At 42.6% G+C, this 22,763-nt stretch overlaps 1 protein-coding gene across 1 annotated transcript; it reads right to left on the reverse strand.

Annotated features, from left to right (window-relative positions):
* Positions 1 to 14,123: 14,123 nt before the first annotated feature.
* Positions 14,124 to 17,260, reverse strand: LOC119481692 (bypass of stop codon protein 1-like). Its single transcript, XM_037758838.1, has 7 exons — positions 17,015 to 17,260; positions 16,834 to 16,898; positions 16,481 to 16,662; positions 15,749 to 16,074; positions 15,124 to 15,185; positions 14,882 to 15,030; positions 14,124 to 14,743 (listed from the first exon to the last, which is right to left on the reverse strand). Exons 1-7 carry the CDS (start codon positions 17,051 to 17,053, stop codon positions 14,655 to 14,657), a joined length of 912 nt encoding a protein of 303 aa, XP_037614766.1. The 5' UTR covers positions 17,054 to 17,260; the 3' UTR covers positions 14,124 to 14,654.
* Positions 17,261 to 22,763: the final 5,503 nt, after the last annotated feature.

Here is a 22,763-nt window from a genome sequence, read left to right on the forward strand (position 1 = left end):
TGTAATTACACAGCAATGCAAATTTGTCTGAAATTATTTTCCTCTTAACAGTTTATTATTTTAGCTAAAACAATCTGTCCAATCCTTCATTCACAACATTGACGCAGTCAATGACAAATGTATAATTTCAAAATGCACTCACCTGATCTTCAAGATCTTTTGCAGAGTTTTCTATGCTGATGGTAGTTACTATAAATATCATAATATAACGATCTTCAATGACCAAAACAATTGTGATTGTTATTAAAACAGGCGTAGTTGTTGCCGCAGCTGTTGTTGAAGCAGGTTTAGTTGTTGTTGAAGCAGGCGTAGTTGTTGTTAGAGCAGGCGTAGTTGTTGTTGTTGAAGCAGGCGTAGTTGTTGTTGTTGAAGCAGGCGTAGTTGTTGTTGTTGAAGCAAGTGTAGTTGTTGTTATTGAAGCAGGCATAGTTGTTGTTGTTAAAGCAGGCGTAGTTGTTGTTGTTGAAGCAGGTGTAGTTGTTGTTGTTGAAGCAGGCATAGTTGTTGTTGTTGAAGCAGGTGTAGTTGTTGTTGAAGCAGGCGTAGTTGTTGTTGAAGCAGGCGTAGTTGTTGTTGTTGAAGCAGGTGTAGTTGTTGTTGAAGCAGGCGTAGTTGTTGTTGTTGAAGCAGGTGTAGTTGTTGTTGTTGTTGAAGCAGGTGTAGTTGTTGTTGTTGAAGCAGGCATAGTTGTTGTTGTTGTTGTTGTTGTTGAAGCAGGTGTAGTTGAAGTTGTTATTGAAGCAGGCGTAGTTGAAGTTGTTATTGAAACAGGCGTAGTTGTTGTTGTTGTTGAAGAAGCAGGTGTAGTTGTTGTTGTTGAAGCAGGCGTAGTTGTTGTCGTTGAAGCAGGCGTAGTTGTTGAAGCGGGTGTAGTTGTTGTTGAAGCAGGCGTAGTTGTTGTTGTTGTTGAAGCAGGTGTAGTTGTTGTTGTAGCAGGCGTAGCAATGCAAATTTGTCTGAAATTATTTTCCTCTTAACAGATTATTATTTTAGCTAAAACAATCTGTCTAATCCTTCATTCACAACATTGACGCAGTCAATGACAAATGTATAATTTCAAAATGCACTCACCTGATCTTCAAGAGCTTTTTCAAGGTTTTCTATGCTGATGGTAGTTACTATAAATATCATAATATAACAATCTTCAATGACCAAAACAATTGTGATTTTTATTGAAGCAGGCGTAATTGTTGTCAGAGTCGTTGTTGAAGCAGGCGTAGTTGTTGTTGTTGTTGTTGTTGAAGCAGGTGTAGTTGTTGTTATTGTTGTTGAAGCAGGTGTAGTTGTTGTTGTTGTTGTTGTTGAAGCAGGTGTAGTTGTTGAAGCAGGTGTAGTTGTTGTTGTTGTTGTTGTTGTTGTTGAAGCAAGTGTAGTTGTTGTTGTTGAAGCAGGTGCAGTTGTTGTTGTTGTTGAAGCAGGTGTAGTTGTTGTTGTTGAAGCAGGTGTCGACGCTGCAGTTGTCGCAGATATAGGTGCTGCAGTCGTAGCGGCTGTTGTAAAAACATATATTTAAAGAATATTTAAATACGTAATGGTGCCCAAACCAAAAGGATTTCTTGTTTGATGTTGGTGCTGCAGTCATTGGTGTCATAGTTGTTATTGCAGCAGGTGTTGTTGTAGTCAACAAGTGCCAAAGATTTAAACATGATTACCCAAAGTCACTTTTCCTTTATTAACTAATTTGATCTAAAGGTGATACTAGACTCTGATGTGTGTGTATAAGAAATATTGGATGAGATGCAGGGAACTGGTTTAACATCACTCAGCTTACCTAGTAGAACCAGGAACATTGATACGATCTGTCCGACACCCATCCTGTTTTTCCTTTGAATCTATAGATTTAAAAAAATACAGAGACTTACTCACAGAAGCAGCATGTCGAAAGACATCCTAGGGGGAGGATGCACCGGACTCCCCTATGTTTGGACTGAGTCCCGAATGCTTACAACGTCTGGATCTGCCCCTGGTTACTATTCACTAGAATCATTACTTTTTTTAAGTAGTAAACAGTATTCAATTTGCAAGTAACGGTATTCATTATAGCAGTACGTTTAGCTGTTATAACTCAAGGTACACAAAATATCCAAAGGGAAATGAATTGGCGCAAAAATACAACTATAATACAGTATGTTTCCACCTCATAATAATCCTTTTCCTGAACCATCGCTCTCCCTCACACACTCAGTGTATAAATGTACAAAAGTCTGCATATAGACTTTAAAATGTACTTACCTCAACTGAGAAATTAGATCAAAACTTATAAGTTCCTCCTTTTGACCTGCTTTCGATGCTTTAAATTATTTCAGTATCTTTTTATTCCAGATCACATCTGTGATATTGCAAACCTTTCACCTTATGTGACAGTCCACATCTGTTAAGACCTTTATATTGGAATGGAATAAAGGCTGATGACGTGATTCAAAGGTGATAACTTTTTTCAGAAATGTTCTTGCACCTTGGCAATTATCAAAACCACATTACAGGATAAAGGCTGTCAGCTGACAATTTGTTAGTTCTTTGGCTCAGTATCATGGCACACTCCCTTCTTTCATCCGGGGAACAGATTTCTGGTGCATTCCAACTACGTCAATGTTCAGGGAAGTTCCACCAGTGTGACAGTAAGTTGGGACAAACAAATAAATATAGATTTCTAGTGACGTGGTAATGGGAAGAAATGCAATATATATATATATATACAGTATACATATAAACATAATGAACGAATGTTGCATATGATATTTAGAGTCATCGGAGTAACAACAATCTCACACACGTCCAGTGCGGAACAAACAGGCTGAAAGCAGCAACCCTGCCTACAGCAGTCAGGTTGTACAATACAGAATTAAAACAAACAATAGATGGATAGCTAAAATTTTGTCGGGTATGTCCTGATTGTTGGTTTGTTTTCTTTTTCATGTTTTAGTGTGGTTTTAAAATGTATACATGGTTGTATTTAAGTGTATGGTTGTACTTGTAAATGTGTATATATGAGTATGTATGGGTGCATGTGTGTATGAGTAAATGTATCGTTTTTATTTTTTATGACGTACAATCCTGTATAAATTTCACATTTTTATCAATGTAAATTCTGCTTCTATGCAGTTGTTAACTATGAGCATGAATGCAAATAAACTCAAACTCTAAATATGTAAATAGATGATACAATACAGTTAAAGTACAAAACAATAATATTTATATGGACACATCAAAAGAAAAACATCTCTTGTTTTATTTCTTAATATTCTTCTGAGTAAGTTTCAGTTCATGACATCAATATGTTCCAATATGAAATCAGTATATTTAATAAATGGAGAATATCAACCTGTATTTTTCTTCCAACCTCAAAGTCAATGGAAAATATGTAAATAAAAAAATAATGTTAAAATTTGCAGCATATTGTTGTTATAAAGATAAGTAAACTGCAGCTACTTATACAGGATTTCGTCATTGTTCACCATGTTAAATATAAGACTTTAAGACCTTTTTAATACCAAATACTGTGTGCTTTTATATACTTTAATACCCGTCTCATGATTATACTGGCCAAAGTATTAAAGTGTGATGGAAAACCAGTATGGAAGATACAGCCTAATTTAGTTTGATATTATATCCCACTTTTTCAGTGCTTCCCAGTAGTAAACACTGCTGTTCCAAAGTGTGGAACTTCCTGCTACAAAAGCTTAATATGGTACAGTCAGATGGCTGAGTGGACTACTCCTCTAGTCCTCCTTACAAATAGATGTTAATTTCAAATTTCATTTGGGATAATAAGAAAAGACCAAGGGTTAGGTTTCAGACATTACAATTGCCTAAGGACAATGGTGGATTGGCTTTGCCCTGCCTGGAGGCTTATGACAGAGCAGCACAATTGCACTTTCTGGTTTGCTGATGTGATCCTAAGTGTGATGCAAAAGGGAAGGACTTAGAACAAAATCAAATGAACATACTTCTCAAATCTATACTCAGGGGGAGAAACTCTCCTTAAGAAATATATATATACATTAATTTGGTATGACTGTAAAGCGGAAACTCTTGTGGATCCAAAGAGCCCAATAGTATTCATGTGTGAGGATGTCAGTCCCCATAGTAGCCATTTCATTTCATTGAGACCATTTTTTAAAACTTGACATCACTGTATAAAATGACCTATGGTGACCTCTAGGATAATCACAGCCTCACAAAACTTTACAGCCACAAACTAAAGATCTAGAGCATTCAGAGGATGTGTGGCTTTCCTAGGTATATTGACAATAAGGGGGTTATTGAGCAGTTTCCAGAACAGAAGTGCTCGCCATGCAATCACCAAAAAATGCAATTCTTGCAGAAATCTCCAAATGTCAAAAGTTTTTGATGCCAAATCACAGCATGGCTTTTTCTATGGTTTTCCTCAAGGTCTTGGTGTCTTAATGTGGTATTTAGGAGGGATTATTGATAATTTTTATCAATTCTCGAGTGGTAAAAAAGAAGAAAAATTGTTAAATTTAACACCAAAATCTCTGTAACAAATGTTATCAACCCAAAAATGACGAGACATAAGTGAGCATGGGAATGGCCATCATATACTTCTATCATAATGTTCTCAGCCCTTATACACTTTCACAGATGATTTTAATAATTATAATATTAATTAGTTCATACATTATTTTTTCATTTTTAATTTATGACTAGAACAACTTGACACACAGTGCTGAGCTGCATCTCAAATGAACCTTCCAGTTCACAGCTTCAGATGTTCAGATGATGTACACCACTTCTATGTGGCATCTACTGTTGACCTGCTATCTCCCCCTAAAGACTCCCTGTACTCCCCTAAATAAGACAAAAATAGATTTATGGTAAAGAGGGGTGGAGTGGAAGAGGTTGATATTAAGCTCTTATATTTTCCAGAAAAATAAAAGTTGAAGTCATTGGTGTTTGAATACAAAAGAATGTAGAAAATTAAGAAAACATAAAAGAAACAACAAAATCAAATAGTTTACTGTAATTTATATATAATATAACTAAATGTATATGTAGAAAAGCAAAGTGACTACTAGGGCTTATGGTTGTTTTATTTTATTTTATTTTATTATTACTTTTAAAATACTTTTTATAATAGGAGCTTTGAGAGCTCTGATGTATATTTCAAATTCCTTTGAGAAAACAGAAGAGAAGTTTCAGAGCCAGAAAATCGGCATCTATTTAGACTCACCTGCATTGTTAAAAGGGTTTGGCGGCTTTTCACATAATGCTCTGGAAAACATGTTTATCCTCCATGTTGAAACAGCTGCTGTTTTTAGTATTTTACCTGCTTTACTACTACAAGTGAACATAGACATGTTGAGTTAAAGACATTTAGGATGAATTCTAGTTATGGACTCATTTGAAAAGGTTAACATGGCCTATGGAAGGAGTGGTCCATTTCACATTATGTCACAGGCCACACCAACTTTGATTCTGGGACAGATAGTTTACTGTATGTTATGAAACCTAATGAGTGACTGAGATCATGAAGAAACACATTTGGTGTGATGGCTCCCCCTTTTGATGAATATGTATATACCTGGGTACACATCCTCTTAATCAACAGAATAATATGTACACCAGGGATTTAGCCGGATATGCCATAAATCATATTAGAATAATTATAAAACAAAATAAATAAAAATAATACAGTGCATCCGGAAAGTATTCACAGCGCTTCACTTTTTCCACATTTTGTTATGTTACAGCCTTATTCCAAAATGAATTAAATTCATTTTGTTCCTCAGTTCTACACACAATACCCTATAATGATAATGTGAAAATTTTTTTTTTAAATTTTTGCAAATTTATTAAAAATAAAGAACGAAAATATAACATGTACATAAGTATTCACAGCCTTTGCTCAGTACTTTGTTGAAGCACCTTTGGCAGCAATTACAGCCTCAAGTCTTTTTGAGTATGATGCTACAAGCTTGGCACACCTATTTTTGGGCAGTTTCTCCCATTTTTCTTTGCAGGACCTCTCAAGCTCCATCAGGTTGGATGGGGAGCGTCGGTGCACAGCCATTTTCAGATCTCTCCAGAGGTGTTCAATCGGATTCAAGTCTGGGCTCTGGCTGGGACACTCAAGGACATTCACAGAGTTGTCCTGAAGCCACTCCTTTGTTATCCTGGCTGTGTGCTTAGTGTCGTTGTCCTGTTGGAAGATGAACCTTCGCCCCAGTCTGAGGTCCAGAGCGCTCTGGAGCAGGTTTTCATCAAGGATGTCTCTGTACATTGCTGCATTCATCTTTCCCTCGATCATACTAGTCTCCCAGTTCCTGCCACTGAAACACATCCCCACAGCATGATGCTGCCACCACTATGCTTCACTGTAGGGATGGTATTGGCCAGGTGATTAACGGTGCCTGGTTTCCTCCAGACATGACGCTTGGCATTCAGGCCAAAGAGTTCAATCTTTGTTTCATCAGACCAGAGAATTTTGTTTCTCATGGTCTGAGAGTCCTTCAGATGCCTTTTGGCAAACTCCAGGCGGGCTGTCATGTGCCTTTTACTGAGGAGTGGCTTCCGTCTGGCCACTCTACCATACAGGCCTGATTGGTGGAGTGCTGCAGGGATGGTTGTCCTTCTGGAAGGTTCTCCTCTCTTCAGAGTAACGCTGGAGCTCTGTCAGTGACCATCGGGTTCTTGGTCACCTCCCTGACTAAGGCCCTTCTCCCCCGATCACTCAGTTTGGCCGGGCGGCCAGCTCTAGGAGGAGTCCTGGTGGTTCCAAACCTCTTCCATTTACGGATGATGGAGGCCACTGTGCTCATTGGTACCTTCAATGCTGCAGAAATGTTTCTGTAGCCTTCCCCAGATCTGTGCCTCGATACAATCCTGTCTCGGAGGTCTAGAGACAATTCCTTGGACTTCATGGCTTGGTTTGTGTTCTGACATGCACTGTCAGCTGTGGGACCTTATATACACAGGTGTGTGCCTTTCCAAATAATGTCCAATCAACTGAATTTACCACAGGTGGACTCCAATCAAGTTGTAGAAACATCTCAAGGATGGACAGTGGAAACAGGATGCACCTGAGTTCAATTTTGAGTGTCATGGCAAAGGCTGTGAATACTTATGTACATGTGATTTTTTTCGTTTTTTATTTTTAATAAATTTGCAAAAATTTTAAAAAAAACTTTTTTCACGTTATCATTATGGGGGATTGTGTGTAGAATTTTGAGGAAAAAAATTAATTTAATCCATTTTGGAATAAGGCTGTAACATAACAAAATGTGGAAAAAGTGAAGCGCTGTGAATACTTTCCGGATGCACTGTATATGTTTCGTGCATACACTGTATTAAACAAAAACATTAAGTTGCCCCCATTTTAGCACATGTAATTGTGATGTCATATTACAACATTTTATATGTTATGTGGTTTTAATAAAACCGTGTAAGAAAATAAATCTTTGTCCATTCTGTTGCTTTTAAAACTAGTAAAGTGTAAAATGTCCTTATCATGTACTTTGATTATTTTTGCCTCATAAAATCTTCAGTATCCAACCAGAATATTTTGTTTGTGAAGACAAAAAAGAACAGATGACAAATGTCTTTTTCTAATGCATAGAAGTCACAAGATTATTTAATATTCAGCCTAAACCTCTCATGTTTTACTGGATATATCTCTTCTAAAATACTCAAAGAAACTAGACTCTTAGTTTATTACTGACACAATGTGTATCAGCAGTTTAACATACTTTATGCCAGTTCTATCATTTATATATGCCGAGTTGCAAAGTTTGAGCTTTTTCTGCAAAAAGTGGTCAGGGTTGCGTTCGAATAGTCCTTTTAGCTCAGGAAGGTTCCTAACTGAGTGAAATGACCCGGAAGTACCTAAGTAGCAGCCATGATAAGAGCAGTTTGAATTCACCAAATGCTAAGGAAAGGAGCTTCAATGCTTCCTTTATTATCTCCTTTAGCATAGGATACACTGGATCATCCTTTACGAAAGGAAACGAGAGAATAACAACCCACAATTCCTTGCGGCCGTAGCATTTAAAGCAACGCACCATTCGGCCGTTCATAATAACAAACGATATGCTTATCTTGCATATTATTTTCATAAGCTCATACACTAATTGGGATTCATGTTTAATATGAGTGTACAGTGACAACCATTTCGTTTCACTTTATTTTTAATTAATTATTTATTTCGAACATGTAACAAATACCTCAGTAAAAAAAACAACAAGAATAACTAATTAAATGAACAGTAAACAATCAATTAACAAATAATCAACATAAATAAATATTACGAATATTTAAAAAAGAAGTACAGCCTACACTTACAGTATATGGTCCTACCCCTTCTCCATAACTCGAACAATTAACTCAATATTTATCATATATTCCTGTTTATTTCAATTCCAGCTGTGTTAATGAAGTGATATTTCTCCACGTTAGGTCAGATGATCCTATATTATCTGTTGATAGAGTGTTCCAGCAGCAGGAGGAGGAGCTGTGGTAGCTCTCTTTCACACACCGCAGGTGAAAGAGTCTGTCACTGAAAGACCTACTTAATAACGCACGGGAAGAAATAGCGCCTTTTGTAGTCCATCTTCAGAACATTGTAGTTTCACCACAGCAAACTGACGTCACTAACATCCGCCTCCGTCGTATCATAATGACGGAGTCTAGTGAAAGAGCAGTCGGATTCTCCTAACACCGCTGTTGTCTTTTCCTAACTCCTTCTGAATTCTCTTTCTCATCTTTCCTTGAACTCATGAAGTTTTCCACTGAGGTCAAGGAAAAGTGGTTAGGAAAAGAAGTTAGGACGTAATTATTTGACTATTCGAACGCAGCCCTGTTTTGATAAAGAGTGAAGGAGGGGGATGACGGGGATATAGGGGATGCGTGACCCGCCGATCTGGCAACCTTCAAACTGTGGCTAATAGCCTACTAGTTTAAGTATTTTTCGGTTAGCCGGCTAATGTGTTCACTAGTCTGTGATAACTGCTCCAACACGACATGTGTGGCCAAAGAGTGTAAAACAGGCAGATATGATCTTAACCATGTGATCTGTGATATATTGTATTTTGCACCAGTAAAGGCTGTTGGGAATGACTATAAACAATGAAAATAATATATATTACCATGTAATCCATTTATATCTATATAACATATAATATACTTTCTATTTTTTAGTAAGTATATTATGAGTATATAACATACATGTATAATAAACTGTAATTGTTTTGTGAGTAATGCATCTTATGTGTGTAAACCAATCCTTTGGTCAATAATTGTATTGAAGTGTAGTGTAATATAATATATTAATTGCAGGAGGGGTAATATTAGTGTTCTGTGTCACTTCTGGAAAGTGGCATTGGTTTAACCAGTGAAGATCTGAACCACTTCCTGAACCAGTTAGTGGTAAGGCCGGGCAGCGAGGCTTTGGACGTCATCAATGACATAATTGGTCTAAAACGATACAAGCCTCGATACGCGCATCTCGGAAAACTTCCTAGATTACTCGACACACGCTCCGAAGCCTCGGCACAACACGTAACATCACTAGTAAATACCATAAAAGTGTAAGTTCATTAGAGAGGCTCACTGTGTCTCCATCTTACACCTGCTTATCTTTGTATTACCTGCAGGAAACATCATCAAATAGTTCATCAGGACAGCAGACTGGAGGAAAAGCAGTTGGAGCTGTAGAGTCTCAGGTAAGTGCTGATCAAATATGAATCAATATTATATTACGTTAATGCTGATTTCTCTCCTCAAATGTTTTCAGAAACATCTTGTAGTGTACGATTTAGCTGTAAAATGAGAAAGTTTGTGAACTGGCATCCATGTTGAGATCAGGTTAACATGGCTTGAAGGAACGCCAAGTTCCGGTCAAATGACCGGAGCACAGCCAATAGCAATGCTGTCTCTCTATGAAATGACCTGTGATTGGTCAATGTCTCCCGTCACGGGCTAGATTTGCTAAAGCCTGAAAACAGAGCCAGAAGTCTAGTCTCAGAACACTTGCATTACAATATACTGAAAGGTTATCATGGAATTTTTGACCAACGATGCCAAAAATATACGGCCTACTGCAGGTTTAATCGATTCTTTTAAAATCTTTAAAATGACAGTAAACAGCGCAAAATGTCCATCTCAAGTTCCCAGAGCACAAAGTGACGTCTTCAAAATGCTTGTTTTGTTTGACCAACAGTCCAAACCCAATGATATTCAGATAGAAAACTGAGGAACCCAGAAAATATACACATTTGGGAAGCTGGAACTACATAATGTTTGGGCATTTTTGCTTAAAAAAAATGACTTAAACTATTTACTGATTATCAAAATTGTTGGGTTAATTCAATCATTAGATCATCTAATCAATTAACTGACTCCGGTTGAGAATGTTACTATATGATGCTAGTGTAAAATTAAATTAAAGCAAATGACGAGGCAGGGTTTGATAGTTTGTACATATCTTTAATGCCTTTAATGGAAGCAGTTTTCATCTACATACCTGATCTCAAATATGCTGTGATTTATGACCCACTTAAGATAACAATAAAGTATCATAGATAATGATATGAATGTTATAGCACAGACAGCTTTTTTTGTCATGTTTGTGTTCTGATCATTAGGAAGATAACAACACAAACTGTAAAAAAATAAAGGAAGGCTCCCAGGATACACATATGTATGATAATAGAAATACACATAGACCCAAACAAGCACAGTGAATGGATCATTACACAGTACATTATTCTATTCAGTGCAGTAGTGATTAATACAACCTTCAACCCAAATCTGACTGAGTTAGTGTTAGAGCAAAGAGCACAGCACATTTAACTTCAGTGAAATTAAGATGTTTTGTCACTGTCAACTTTACTAACTGAGCATGTTTAAGTCAGATTCCTCAATGATCTGAATATATTTCATATTTTCAATTCTGTATTGAGGCTATAATTTAAAAAGTCGACAGCATCTTTTGATATTTTCTTGCCAACACAGACTACTACAGTACTACAGTAGGATTTTAAAAGATATTGGTTATAAATATGATTATAAAACATGTTACTCAATAATTTCCATTTAAACATGTACTGAAAATATTATGTATGGACCCATCAATATAAATAATTTTTATGCCATTAATTACAATAATAACCTGAAGTTGGCTACGTCATGAATGGACGTCGCTGGCTGCATCGGGCAATGTTGTGTGCTGTCAAGGTTAAATAGATTTGAACTCATTATTATATTTATTAAAATTATAATAAATATATAATTTACAGTACAGTATGTTTAGATTAAATCAACATAACATAAACAAATTACTTGACTGAAATCCCTGTCAAGGATCTGAATAAAGAGAATGCTTTTTGGGAGAGAGGTTCAAGCTGCAGAAATACAAGCAAGCAAATTGTAAGTACATTTATGTTGGCTATATTTTTAATGGTGTGTGTGTGCTTTGCTCACTTGCTCACTTGAGCAGTGGCTGTTTTAATACAATTTAATATGCACAATTTAATAACATAATACCATTATTGTCCAATTTCTTTCATGACTATCACATGTCCGATCTATGTGGATATGGGCAGATGGTTTCTTTACTTCCTCGTCTTCTAATTTAGGAGAAAATTGAGCAGTGGGATGTTTTATGATGGTATGGATCAGGTAGAGAGTGGGACCTGCAGCTCACGCTGCGTTTTGTCCTGTCCTGGACAACAACTCATCTTATATATCTTGTGATATTTTAATGGAAAAACATGTATTTACCTGTATAACCTCACTCTTATAAGTTGAAATATTGGATATTCTTGTTTCCACAGGATTCATTTTAAAAGTAGAGACTTACTGTAAACTTTATCATTGCAGCTTGATTTATAAAGCTAAAGATGATGGTTTCAACAAGTCATTTGTAAATGCATCTCCAGCAGATCTGAAAGTCAGCTTCTGTTTTATGAGTTGTACAGTATTTGTAGCCACACTGCCATTACAGAAGCCAACATTGGAGGAATTGTAGCAGTTATAACTGGAGATGGAGTAGTTGCTGTAGTTGTGGCCACAGTAGTAGTTGTAGTAGTTTTTGAATTTGGGTCTGTAGTTGTTGAACTTGATGTTTTATTTGGAATTCCTGTGAAAATACTTTAATAAGTTTTAGGCTCATATACAAACAAAAGTTGTTTTTTTAGGTAATGTCGAAGGCCCCATTTACACAACCAGAGTTGTGAGTTATTAACACCCTTTTGTTTTCTCTTAACCATGTGTGTTGAAACACCTCCTTGTGTAATCTGAGCAATCATATTTCTTTAATGCATGAAATGGCTCAGTGTAAATGCATAATGCAGACCTTTACCATAGCATGGCTTTAGGTGAGTAAAGATTCTTAACGTATGTCATAAGCTAGTGGTTTGATATGAGCATTTACAGTAATTTAAACAGTATGTGTCTTACAGAATACTTGAAGGTTCTCTATAGGATATCCAGAGCATTAATATAACAGCAAACAACTATTTGCTATGTAAAGATATAGAGGAGTAATATCTACCTGAGCAGAGAATTAAGTCCCTCTCCCTCTGTGTGTTCTATCCATGCTTTGTTGACTGGCCGGCCATGCATACTTTTAGTGCATGTTCGTGCATGTGAGCGTGCCCCACTGGCTTGCTCACGGATGTGCTGTTTACCGTTAGCTACGAGCTGCCGGTTCAGCCGTCGCCATGTTGAGAGCCTTGCGTAGGCAATAGAAATGCTCCCAATCTTGCATTTAGTACCTTTAATGCTGCCAGGCGCAAACTATACTGTTGAATGAGTGTCGTTAACCTAGTTCATAAACTACCCGTTTCACAATTACCCATGAACCTTAAAATTCTATATGCTTTATTGGCATGAATGTACAGATAACTAACTTAATTAGTTCAGGCAGATACACCACAATCGATTTAAACTGGTTTTCATACAAAGGCTGGGAAGCATTGAAGAAAAAAAACTTGGGGTAGCCAGAAGACCTTCCTTCAATGATACACATACGTGTCAATACTTTTTAATACATCTCTACTGGCAGCAGCATGTTTTTTAAATTAACAATTTTTTGTTTGTAAATTAATTATTTTAGTTTATGTACATATACTGTATCTTAAAAATATAGTTTCTATCCTAAGGACAATGATTTTCACATGTGACTGAGTGGAGGCAGCTGTGGCTCAGAGGGTAGAGCAGGTCGTCCACCAATCGGAAGGTCGGTGGTTCGATCCAGGTCACATGTCGCTGTGTCCTTGAGCAAGACACTTAACCCCAAATTGCTCTCGAAGGCATAGCCATCGGTGTGTGAATGAGTATTTAGATTAGATCCTGATGGGCAAAGTTGGCACCTTAGAAGCCTCTGCCATCAGTGTATGATTGTGTGTGTGAATGGGTGAATGCTGACATGTAGTGTAAAGCGCTTTGAGTGGTCGGAAGACTAGAAAAGCGCTACATAAGTCCAAGTCCATTTACCATTTACCATTACCAAATAATGGACATAGATAATTAATTCCAGACTTGTGACGTGTTTGTTTGACATTGTCAGAAATGGTGGAGGCCACATAAGTTAGTTTTTTGATGCATAATAAGTGAATATATTGTAATTTTAGTTGTGTATTGTTTTTCTTTGGAATTTTATAATATGTCTGAGGAAAATGTTGATATTCCCAACTGCCTAATCTTTTTCCTCTGTCATTATGCCTGTGCATTTCCTGCATTATGTTACCTGCTTGCTAGCTTGCTAAAATGTTAGCCTCTGTTGCTTCTGGATGCCGACATTAACGTTAATATTGCCGTTGTAAATCTGAGCTCACGAGTTTCACTTAAATAGCTTCAATAGCTTCACCATCTCGTGTCACGCTAGTTCCAAAAAAACAAGATGTTGGTGGACAAAAACCAAGATGGCGATGGCCAAAATGCTGAACTTGAAGCTTCAAAACCGTAGTCCACAAACCAATGGGTGACATCATGTGACTATGTTTACGTTTTGGTCTATGCTCAAGATCCAGGGCAATTGGGAAACTACAGTTTGTACTGCTATTTTCTTCCTGAACAAACCTGAATAACTTTTGAGAATAGCTGAAAGTAGTAATAATAGTGAAAGTAAGTTTTAGGAAATAATAAGACAGGGTTTGATTATCTGGTCATATCTTCAGTGCCTTTAATGGATGCATCTTCAATATAATGTGATACACTTTTTTTTATCCACTTTAGATGTTAAAAACCTATAATAATATAGTATACACATTTCTTGTATTCTGATCATCAATAAGACCTAGTCTTTTTTACTCAAATTGTACAAAAATACAGGTCAGCTCACAGATTACACATATGTATGATAATATAAATTCATATAAATAAGAAAAGTGACTTTATAATCATGCAGGGCATTATGTTAAATGTAAATGTTAGTTGTTCTAAACTATACAGTATTATTATAGCACAATAAGTCAAAATTGTGTTTGTACATAGAGAAAGTTTTATGTGTGGTGTGTCTGATATACAAGGTTTCAATTGTCATTACTCTCATTTTTTACGCAATTAATTACAGTGATAACTTGTTTTTATTCAGTGGACCAGATGCTTAAAGTTGTCTCATGGATGGGCTTTCTGGGACGTCAAACAGAAAAATATCAGTAGTATAAGTGTTATTTCACATTGACATAACCCCTGCACTATTGCTGGCTTGACAGTAGCCATGACAGCAGCACAAGGAAGGATGCAGTGATGAGCCTGATCTTGTGGCTTACTCCACTTGACACTTCTGTAAATGTTGAGAAAAGAAAAAGAGACATTGCTTTAACAAATACAAAACAAATCTGTAATATTTAAAATTTTTGATGAGGTAAACAAATCTGTAATATTTGTAATTTTGAATGAGGTAGCATTCAATATTGCTTACGTATGCCATCCACAGAAATGGAGGTGGTGTCAATGTTGAAGGCTGTGATGTTTGAAGCTGCTCCGACCAAAACATCTATAATCTGAGTGCCATTAGGAACAGATGTGGATAAAAATGTAAGGTCCGAGTGGTTGATGATTGAGCCATTACTGCAAAAGGAATTACCAAAATATATTGTATTATTCGTATGAATTTATGACCAATACTCTTAAGATTCTATCATTATAACATTAACAAATTACCTGAAAAAAAGCACCATCAATGTGCGGAATGAAGGAAATGCTTCTTGGTACAAAGGTTCAATCTGCAGAAATACAAGCAAATCATTTGTAAGTACATTTATTTTATTGGCTTTTGCTTCTTCACTTGTGCATTGTCTTTTTCATTGTGGTATTTCATTTACACTAAGTAATGACACTATTCCAATTTCTTCAGTGACTGCCAAATAATGTATCTGTGTCCTATTTACTTTATATGGAAGGATGAGTTAAATCGTTTTTTTCTTTGAAAACTCAACACCAGGAATGAAATGCCATCCTCCAGTTTCCATTCACTGTGAAACGAGAAACAGTCTAGCATCTATTAGACGGTACTAGAAGCACCCACAGTTAAATGTTTAATTAGAAATGTGTTTGCATTAGACAAGACTATATTGCATATTTAAAAATACTTTTTGAGGGTTTTTTCATAATACAGTCTAGCTCCACCAAACTCTGATGAGAAATTTGCTGTGTGACAATTTTAGGTGAAAATCATAAAGAAAAGTGTTTTCAAAGAAGAATGATGAACGTACATATGAAAAGAAAAAATGGCATATTGCAGAAATACTTTCACATAGATGTGTGAAAGTATGTGAAAGTGACTTACCATCGTCTTTATTATTGAGGCTCGCCTCGTAAAAGCTGCAGATGATGGATTCTGCAAGTCACTTGTAAATGTCTCTCCAGCAGATCTGAAAATCAATCGCCTTGTTGTCATTGCCTCAGCAGTTGTCGTTACTGATGTGGTGGTTGTAGTAGTTGTTGTAGTTGTAGTTGCAGCAGTTGCAGTTGTAGTTGAGGCAGTTGTAGCTGCAGCTGTTGTAGTTGAGGTCGTTGTAGCCGTAGTTGCAGCACTGGTAGTTGTAGTTGCAGCAGGTGAGATTGCAGTAGTTGTAGTATTTAAAGAGGGTGCTGCCGTTGTAACATTTCCTTCTGTAAATAACAAATATGGAACAATATGGAGAAATATGGAAAAAATGATTATGGTAGTCAAAGGACCTTTTTTGAACAAACACACTTCACAACATAAGTATATATATATGGCAAGTCAGAGTTTAGGTAGACTTGCTAATGTTTGTCACAGTGGAATTCATGATAATTGTGATTGTGTATGCTCTTTGTCGACCCAGCAATTTGGCTAAAATGTATCAGGAAAGAAATCCAGAATAAACTTTGATAGTAAGGTCAGTCATGGAAATGGCAGTGAAAGAGGATGATTTAAACCCCATCCAGAACACACACACTCACAGACCGTGATAGATAAATTACAAATAACATTGTGTATATTTTCCTGCTCTAACAACCACTGGAGTGAAATGCAGGGCTAGTGTTTACTTACGAGTTGCTTCGATGGAGGTGGCAACAAAAAGGAGGTTTGAGGTACTGTTGTTAGACACAGCGTCGACTAAGGTTTCTGCAACAACATTAGTCTGTGGGATTTCTGAAGCTGAAGCAGTTTGATTGAACTCAATCCCGAGCACTAGTTCAGTATTTCCCATTCGTGTTCTGGCCACAGCTTGCCTGCATAAGAAAAGCACACATCTTGATCAAATTATATTAACCTTGACAACTTATGCATATGTATAATTATTATTATTTTGTCATTATTAAGTTTAAAATATTGGAATATTGATAACCACAACCCAGAAAGTAAAACAAAGTCAGTTGGACTCTGAAAATTGAAAATGTTACCTGAACTCGATGACATAAATGCGGATGAAAATAGCGCCAAATTGGGTCCTGTAGATGACAGTTAACTGTGGGAATGAAGCAAAAAATATATAAACAAACTAAAAATACAGTATTCGCCAAATGATATGAGGAAATGCAAACTCACTCAATACACAGAAAAATAATGAGAATGAGTACTAACCACTGCTACAACGTTTGCTTCAAGAGTCTTGAATTCCATGCTGTTTTTATCAGTGAGTTCTTCTACAAATGGTTCTATCAAGACTGCTTGGAGAACCACAATTGGTGGGGGAGCTGCAGTGGTAGTAGTAACAGTAGTTGTTGTTGGGGGTGCAGTTGTTGGAGCTGCAGTTGTGGGGGCTGCAGTTGTTGGAGCTGCAGTTGCGGGGGCTTCAGTTGTTGGGGCTGCAGTTGTTGGGGCTGCAGTTGTGGGGGCCGCAGTTGTGGGGGCTGCAGTTGTGGGGGCTGCAGTGGTGGGAGAGGCAGTTGTTGGAGCTGCAGTTGTTGGGGCTGCAGTTGTGGGGGCTGCAGTTGTTGGGGCTGCAGTTGTGGGGGCTGCAGTTGTGGGAGCTGCAGTTGTTGGGGCTGCAGTTGTGGGAGCTGCAGTTGTTGGGGCTGCAGTGGTGGGAGCTGCAGTTGTTGGGGCCGCAGTGGTGGGAGCTGCAGTTGTGGGAGCTGCAGTTGTTGGGGCTGCAGTTGTTGGGGCCGCAGTTGTTGGGGCTGCAGTTGTGGGAGCTGCAGTTGTGGGAGCTGTAGTTATTGGGGCCGCAGTTGTTGGGGCTGCAGTTGTTGGGGCTGCAGTTGTGGGGGCTGCAGTTGTTGGAGCTGCAGTTGTGGGGGCTGCAGTTGTTGGGGCTGCAGTTGTGGGGGCCGCAGTTGTTGGGGCCGCAGTTGTTGGGGCTGCAGTTGTGGGAGCTGCAGTTGTTGGGGCTGCAGTTGTTGGGGGTGCAGTTGTTGGAGCTGCAGTTGTGGGAGCTGCAGTTGTGGGAGCGGCAGTTGTGGGAGCTGCAGTTGTTGGTGCCGCAGTTGTGGGGGCTGCAGTTGTGGGAGCTGCAGTTGTTGGGGCTGCAGTTGTTGGAGCTGCAGTTGTTGGGGCTGCAGTTGTTGGGACTGCAGTTGTTGGGGCTGCAGTTGTGGGGGCCGCAGTTGTTGGGGCCGCAGTTGTTGGGGCTGCAGATGTGATAGCTGCAGTGATTGGGGCTGCAGTTGTTGGGGCTGCAGTTGTGGGGGCCACAGTTGTTGGGGCTGCAGTGGTGGGAGCTGCAGTTGTGGGAGCGGCAGTTGTTGGGGCTGCAGTTGTGGGGGCCACAGTTGTTGGGGCTGCAGTGGTGGGTGCTGCAGTTGTGGGAGCGGCAGTGGTGGGAGCGGCAGTTGTTGGGGCTGCAGTTGTTGGGGCCGCAGTTGTTGGGGCTGCAGTTGTGGGAGCTGCAGTTGTGGGAGCTGTAGTTATTGGGGCCGCAGTTGTTGGGGCTGCAGTTGTTGGGGCTGCAGTTGTGGGAGCTGCAGTTATTGGGTCTGCAGTTGTTGGGGCTGCAGTTGTGGGGGCCACAGTTGTTGGAGCTGCAGTGGTGGGAGCTGCAGTTGTGGGAGTGGCAGTTGTTGGGGCTGCAGTTGTGGGGGCCACAGTTGTTGGGGCTGCAGTGGTGGGTGCTGCAGTTGTGGGAGCGGCAGTCGTGGGAGCTGCAGTTGTTGGGGCTGCAGTTGTGGGAGCTTCAGTTGTTGGGGCTGCAGTTGTTGGAGCTTCAGTTGTTGGGGCTGCAGTTGTTGGGGCCGCAGTTGTTGGGGCTGCAGTTGTGGGAGCTGCAGTTGTGGGAGCTGTAGTTATTGGGGTCGCAGTTGTTGGGGCTGCAGTTGTGGGGGCTGCAGTTGTTGGGGGTGCAGGTGTTGGAGCTGCAGTTGTGGGGGCTGCAGTTGTTGGGGCTGCAGTTGTTGGGGCTGCAGTTGTTGGGGCTGCAGTTGTTGGAGCTGCAGTTGTGGGAGCTGCAGTTGTTGGGGCTGCAGTTGTGGGAGCTGCAGTTGTTGGGGCCACAGTGGTGGGAGCTGCAGTTGTGAGGGCCACAGTTGTTGGGGCTGCAGTGGTGGGTGCTGCAGTTGTGGGAGTGGCAGTGGTGGGAGTTGCAGTTGTTGGGACCGCAGTGGTTGGAGCTGCAGTTGTGGGAGCGGTAGTTGTTGGGTCTGCAGTTGTGTGAGCTGCAGTTGTTGGGGACGCAGTGGTGGGAGCTGCAGTTGTTGGGGCTGCAGTTGTGGGGGCGGCAGTGGTGGGAGTGGCAGTTGTTGGGGCTGCAGTTGTGGGAGCTTCAGGTGTTGGGGCTGCAGTTGTTGGAGCTTCAGTTGTTGGGGCTGCAGTTGTTGGGGCCGCAGTTGTTGGGGCTGCAGTTGTGGGAGCTGCAGTTGTGGGAGCTGTAGTTATTGGGGTCGCAGTTGTTGGGGCTGCAGTTGTGGGGGCTGCAGTTGTTGGGGGTGCAGGTGTTGGAGCTGCAGTTGTGGGGGCTGCAGTTGTTGGGGCTGCAGTTGTTGGGGCCGCAGTTGTTGGGGCTGCAGTTGTTGGAGCTGCAGTTGTGGGAGCTGCAGTTGTTGGGGCTGCAGTTGTGGGAGCTGCAGTTGTTGGGGCCACAGTGGTGGGAGCTGCAGTTGTGAGGGCCACAGTTGTTGGGGCTGCAGTGGTGGGTGCTGCAGTTGTGGGAGTGGCAGTGGTGGGAGTTGCAGTTGTTGGGACCGCAGTGGTTGGAGCTGCAGTTGTGGGAGCGGTAGTTGTTGGGTCTGCAGTTGTGTGAGCTGCAGTTGTTGGGGACGCAGTGGTGGGAGCTGCAGTTGTTGGGGCTGCAGTTGTGGGGGCCACAGTTGTTGGGGCTGCAGTGGTGGGAGCTGCAGTTGTGGGAGCGGCAGTTGTTGGGGCTGCAGTTGTGGGGGCCACAGTTGTTGGGGCTGCAGTTGTGGGAGCTGCAGTTGTGGGAGCTGTAGTTATTGGGGCTGCAGTTGTGGGGGCTGCAGTTGTTGGAGCTGCAGTTGTGGGGGCTGCAGTTGTTGGGGCTGCAGTGGTGGGAGCTGCAGTTGTGGGAGCTGTAGTTATTGGGGCCGCAGTTGTTGGGGCTGCAGTGGTGGGAGCTGCAGTGGTGGGAGCGGCAGTGGTGGGAGCGGCAGTTGTTGGGGCTGCAGTTGTGGGAGCTGCAGTTGTTGGGGCTGCAGTTGTGGGAGCTGCAGTTGTTGGGGCCGCAGTGGTGGGAGCTGCAGTTGTGGGAGCTGCAGTTGTTGGGGCTGCAGTTGTGGGAGCTGCAGTTGTTGGGGCCACAGTGGTGGGAGCTGCAGTTGTGGGAGCGGTAGTTGTTGGGGCTGCAGTTGTGGGAACTGGAGTTGTTGGGGCCGCAGTTGTGGGAGTTGCAGTTGTTGGGACCGCAGTGGTGGGAGCTGCAGTTGTGGGAGCGGTAGTTGTTGGGTCTGCAGTTGTGTGAGCTGCAGTTGTTGGGGCCGCAGTGGTGGGAGCTGCAGTTGTTGGGGCTGCAGTTGTGGGGGCCACAGTTGTTGGGGCTGCAGTGGTGGGAGCTGCAGTTGTGGGAGCGGCAGTTGTTGGGGCTGCAGTTGTGGGGGCCACAGTTGTTGGGGCTGCAGTTGTGGGGGCCGCAGTTGTTGGGGCCGCAGTTGTTGGGGCTGCAGATGTGATAGCTGCAGTGATTGGGGCTGCAGTTGTTGGGGCTGCAGTTGTGGGGGCTGCAGTGGTGGGAGAGGCAGTTGTTGGAGCTGCAGTTGTTGGGGCTGCAGTTGTGGGGGCTGCAGTTGTTGGGGCTGCAGTTGTGGGGGCTGCAGTTGTGGGAGCTGCAGTTGTTGGGGCTGCAGTTGTGGGGGCTGCAGTTGTTGGGGCTGCAGTTGTGGGGGCTGCAGTTGTGGGAGCTGCAGTTGTTGGGGCTGCAGTTGTGGGAGCTGCAGTTGTTGGGGCTGCAGTGGTGGGAGCTGCAGTTGTTGGGGCCGCAGTGGTGGGAGCTGCAGTTGTTGGAGCTGCAGTTGTTGGGGCTGCAGTTGTTGGGGCCGCAGTTGTTGGGGCTGCAGTTGTGGGAGCTGCAGTTGTGGGAGCTGTAGTTATTGGGGCCGCAGTTGTTGGGGCTGCAGTTGTTGGGGCTGCAGTTGTGGGGGCTGCAGTTGTTGGAGCTACAGTTGTGGGGGCTGCAGTTGTTGGGGCTGCAGTTGTGGGGGCCGCAGTTGTTGGGGCCGCAGTTGTTGGGGCTGCAGTTGTGGGAGCTGCAGTTGTTGGGGCTGCAGTTGTTGGGGGTGCAGTTGTTGGAGCTGCAGTTGTGGGAGCTGCAGTTGTGGGAGCGGCAGTTGTGGGAGCTGCAGTTGTTGGTGCCGCAGTTGTGGGGGCTGCAGTTGTGGGAGCTGCAGTTGTTGAGGCTGCAGTTGTTGGAGCTGCAGTTGTTGGGGCTGCAGTTGTTGGGGCTGCAGTTGTTGGGGCTGCAGTTGTGGGGGCCGCAGTTGTTGGGGCCGCAGTTGTTGGGGCTGCAGATGTGATAGCTGCAGTGATTGGGGCTGCAGTTGTTGGGGCTGCAGTTGTGGGGGCCTCAGTTGTTGGGGCTGCAGTGGTGGGAGCTGCAGTTGTGGGAGCGGCAGTTGTTGGGGCTGCAGTTGTGGGGGCCACAGTTGTTGGGGCTGCAGTGGTGGGTGCTGCAGTTGTGGGAGCGGCAGTGGTAGGAGCGGCAGTTGTTGGGGCTGCAGTTGTTGGGGCCGCAGTTGTTGGGGCTGCAGTTGTGGGAGCTGCAGTTGTGGGAGCTGTAGTTATTGGGGCCGCAGTTGTTGGGGCTGCAGTTGTTGGGGCTGCAGTTGTGGGAGCTGCAGTTATTGGGTCTGCAGTTGTTGGGGCTGCAGTTGTGGGGGCCACAGTTGTTGGAGCTGCAGTGGTGGGAGCTGCAGTTGTGGGAGTGGCAGTTGTTGGGGCTGCAGTTGTGGTGGCCACAGTTGTTGGGGCTGCAGTGGTGGGTGCTGCAGTTGTGGGAGCGGCAGTGGTGGGAGTGGCAGTTGTTGGGGCTGCAGTTGTGGGAGCTTCAGTTGTTGGGGCTGCAGTTGTTGGAGCTTCAGTTGTTGGGGCTGCAGTTGTTGGGGCCGCAGTTGTTGGGGCTGCAGTTGTGGGAGCTGCAGTTGTGGGAGCTGTAGTTATTGGGTTCGCAGTTGTTGGGGCTGCAGTTGTGGGGGCTGCAGTTGTTGGGGGTGCAGGTGTTGGAGCTGCAGTTGTGGGGGCTGCAGTTGTTGGGGCTGCAGTTGTTGGGGCCGCAGTTGTTGGGGCTGCAGTTGTTGGAGCTGCAGTTGTGGGAGCTGCAGTTGTTGGGGCTGCAGTTGTGGGAGCTGCAGTTGTTGGGGCCACAGTGGTGGGAGCTGCAGTTGTGAGGGCCACAGTTGTTGGGGCTGCAGTGGTGGGTGCTGCAGTTGTGGGAGTGGCAGTGGTGGGAGTTGCAGTTGTTGGGACCGCAGTGGTTGGAGCTGCAGTTGTGGGAGCAGTAGTTGTTGGGTCTGCAGTTGTGTGAGCTGCAGTTGTTGGGGACGCAGTGGTGGGAGCTGCAGTTGTTGGGGCTGCAGTTGTGGGGGCCACAGTTGTTGGGGCTGCAGTGGTGGGAGCTGCAGTTGTGGGAGCGGCAGTTGTTGGGGCTGCAGTTGTGGGGGCCACAGTTGTTGGGGCTGCAGTTGTGGGAGCTGCAGTTGTGGGAGCTGTAGTTATTGGGGCTGCAGTTGTGGGGGCTGCAGTTGTTGGAGCTGCAGTTGTGGGGGCTGCAGTTGTTGGGGCTGCAGTGGTGGGAGCTGCAGTTGTGGGAGCTGTAGTTATTGGGGCCGCAGTTGTTGGGGCTGCAGTGGTGGGAGCTGCAGTGGTGGGAGCGGCAGTGGTGGGAGCGGAAGTTGTTGGGGCTGCAGTTGTGGGAGCTGCAGTTGTTGGGGCTGCAGTTGTGGGAGCTGCA

Source organism: Sebastes umbrosus, chromosome 22 (assembly GCF_015220745.1).
Source record: "Sebastes umbrosus isolate fSebUmb1 chromosome 22, fSebUmb1.pri, whole genome shotgun sequence".
NCBI classification, from domain to species: Eukaryota; Metazoa; Chordata; class Actinopteri; order Perciformes; family Sebastidae; genus Sebastes; species Sebastes umbrosus.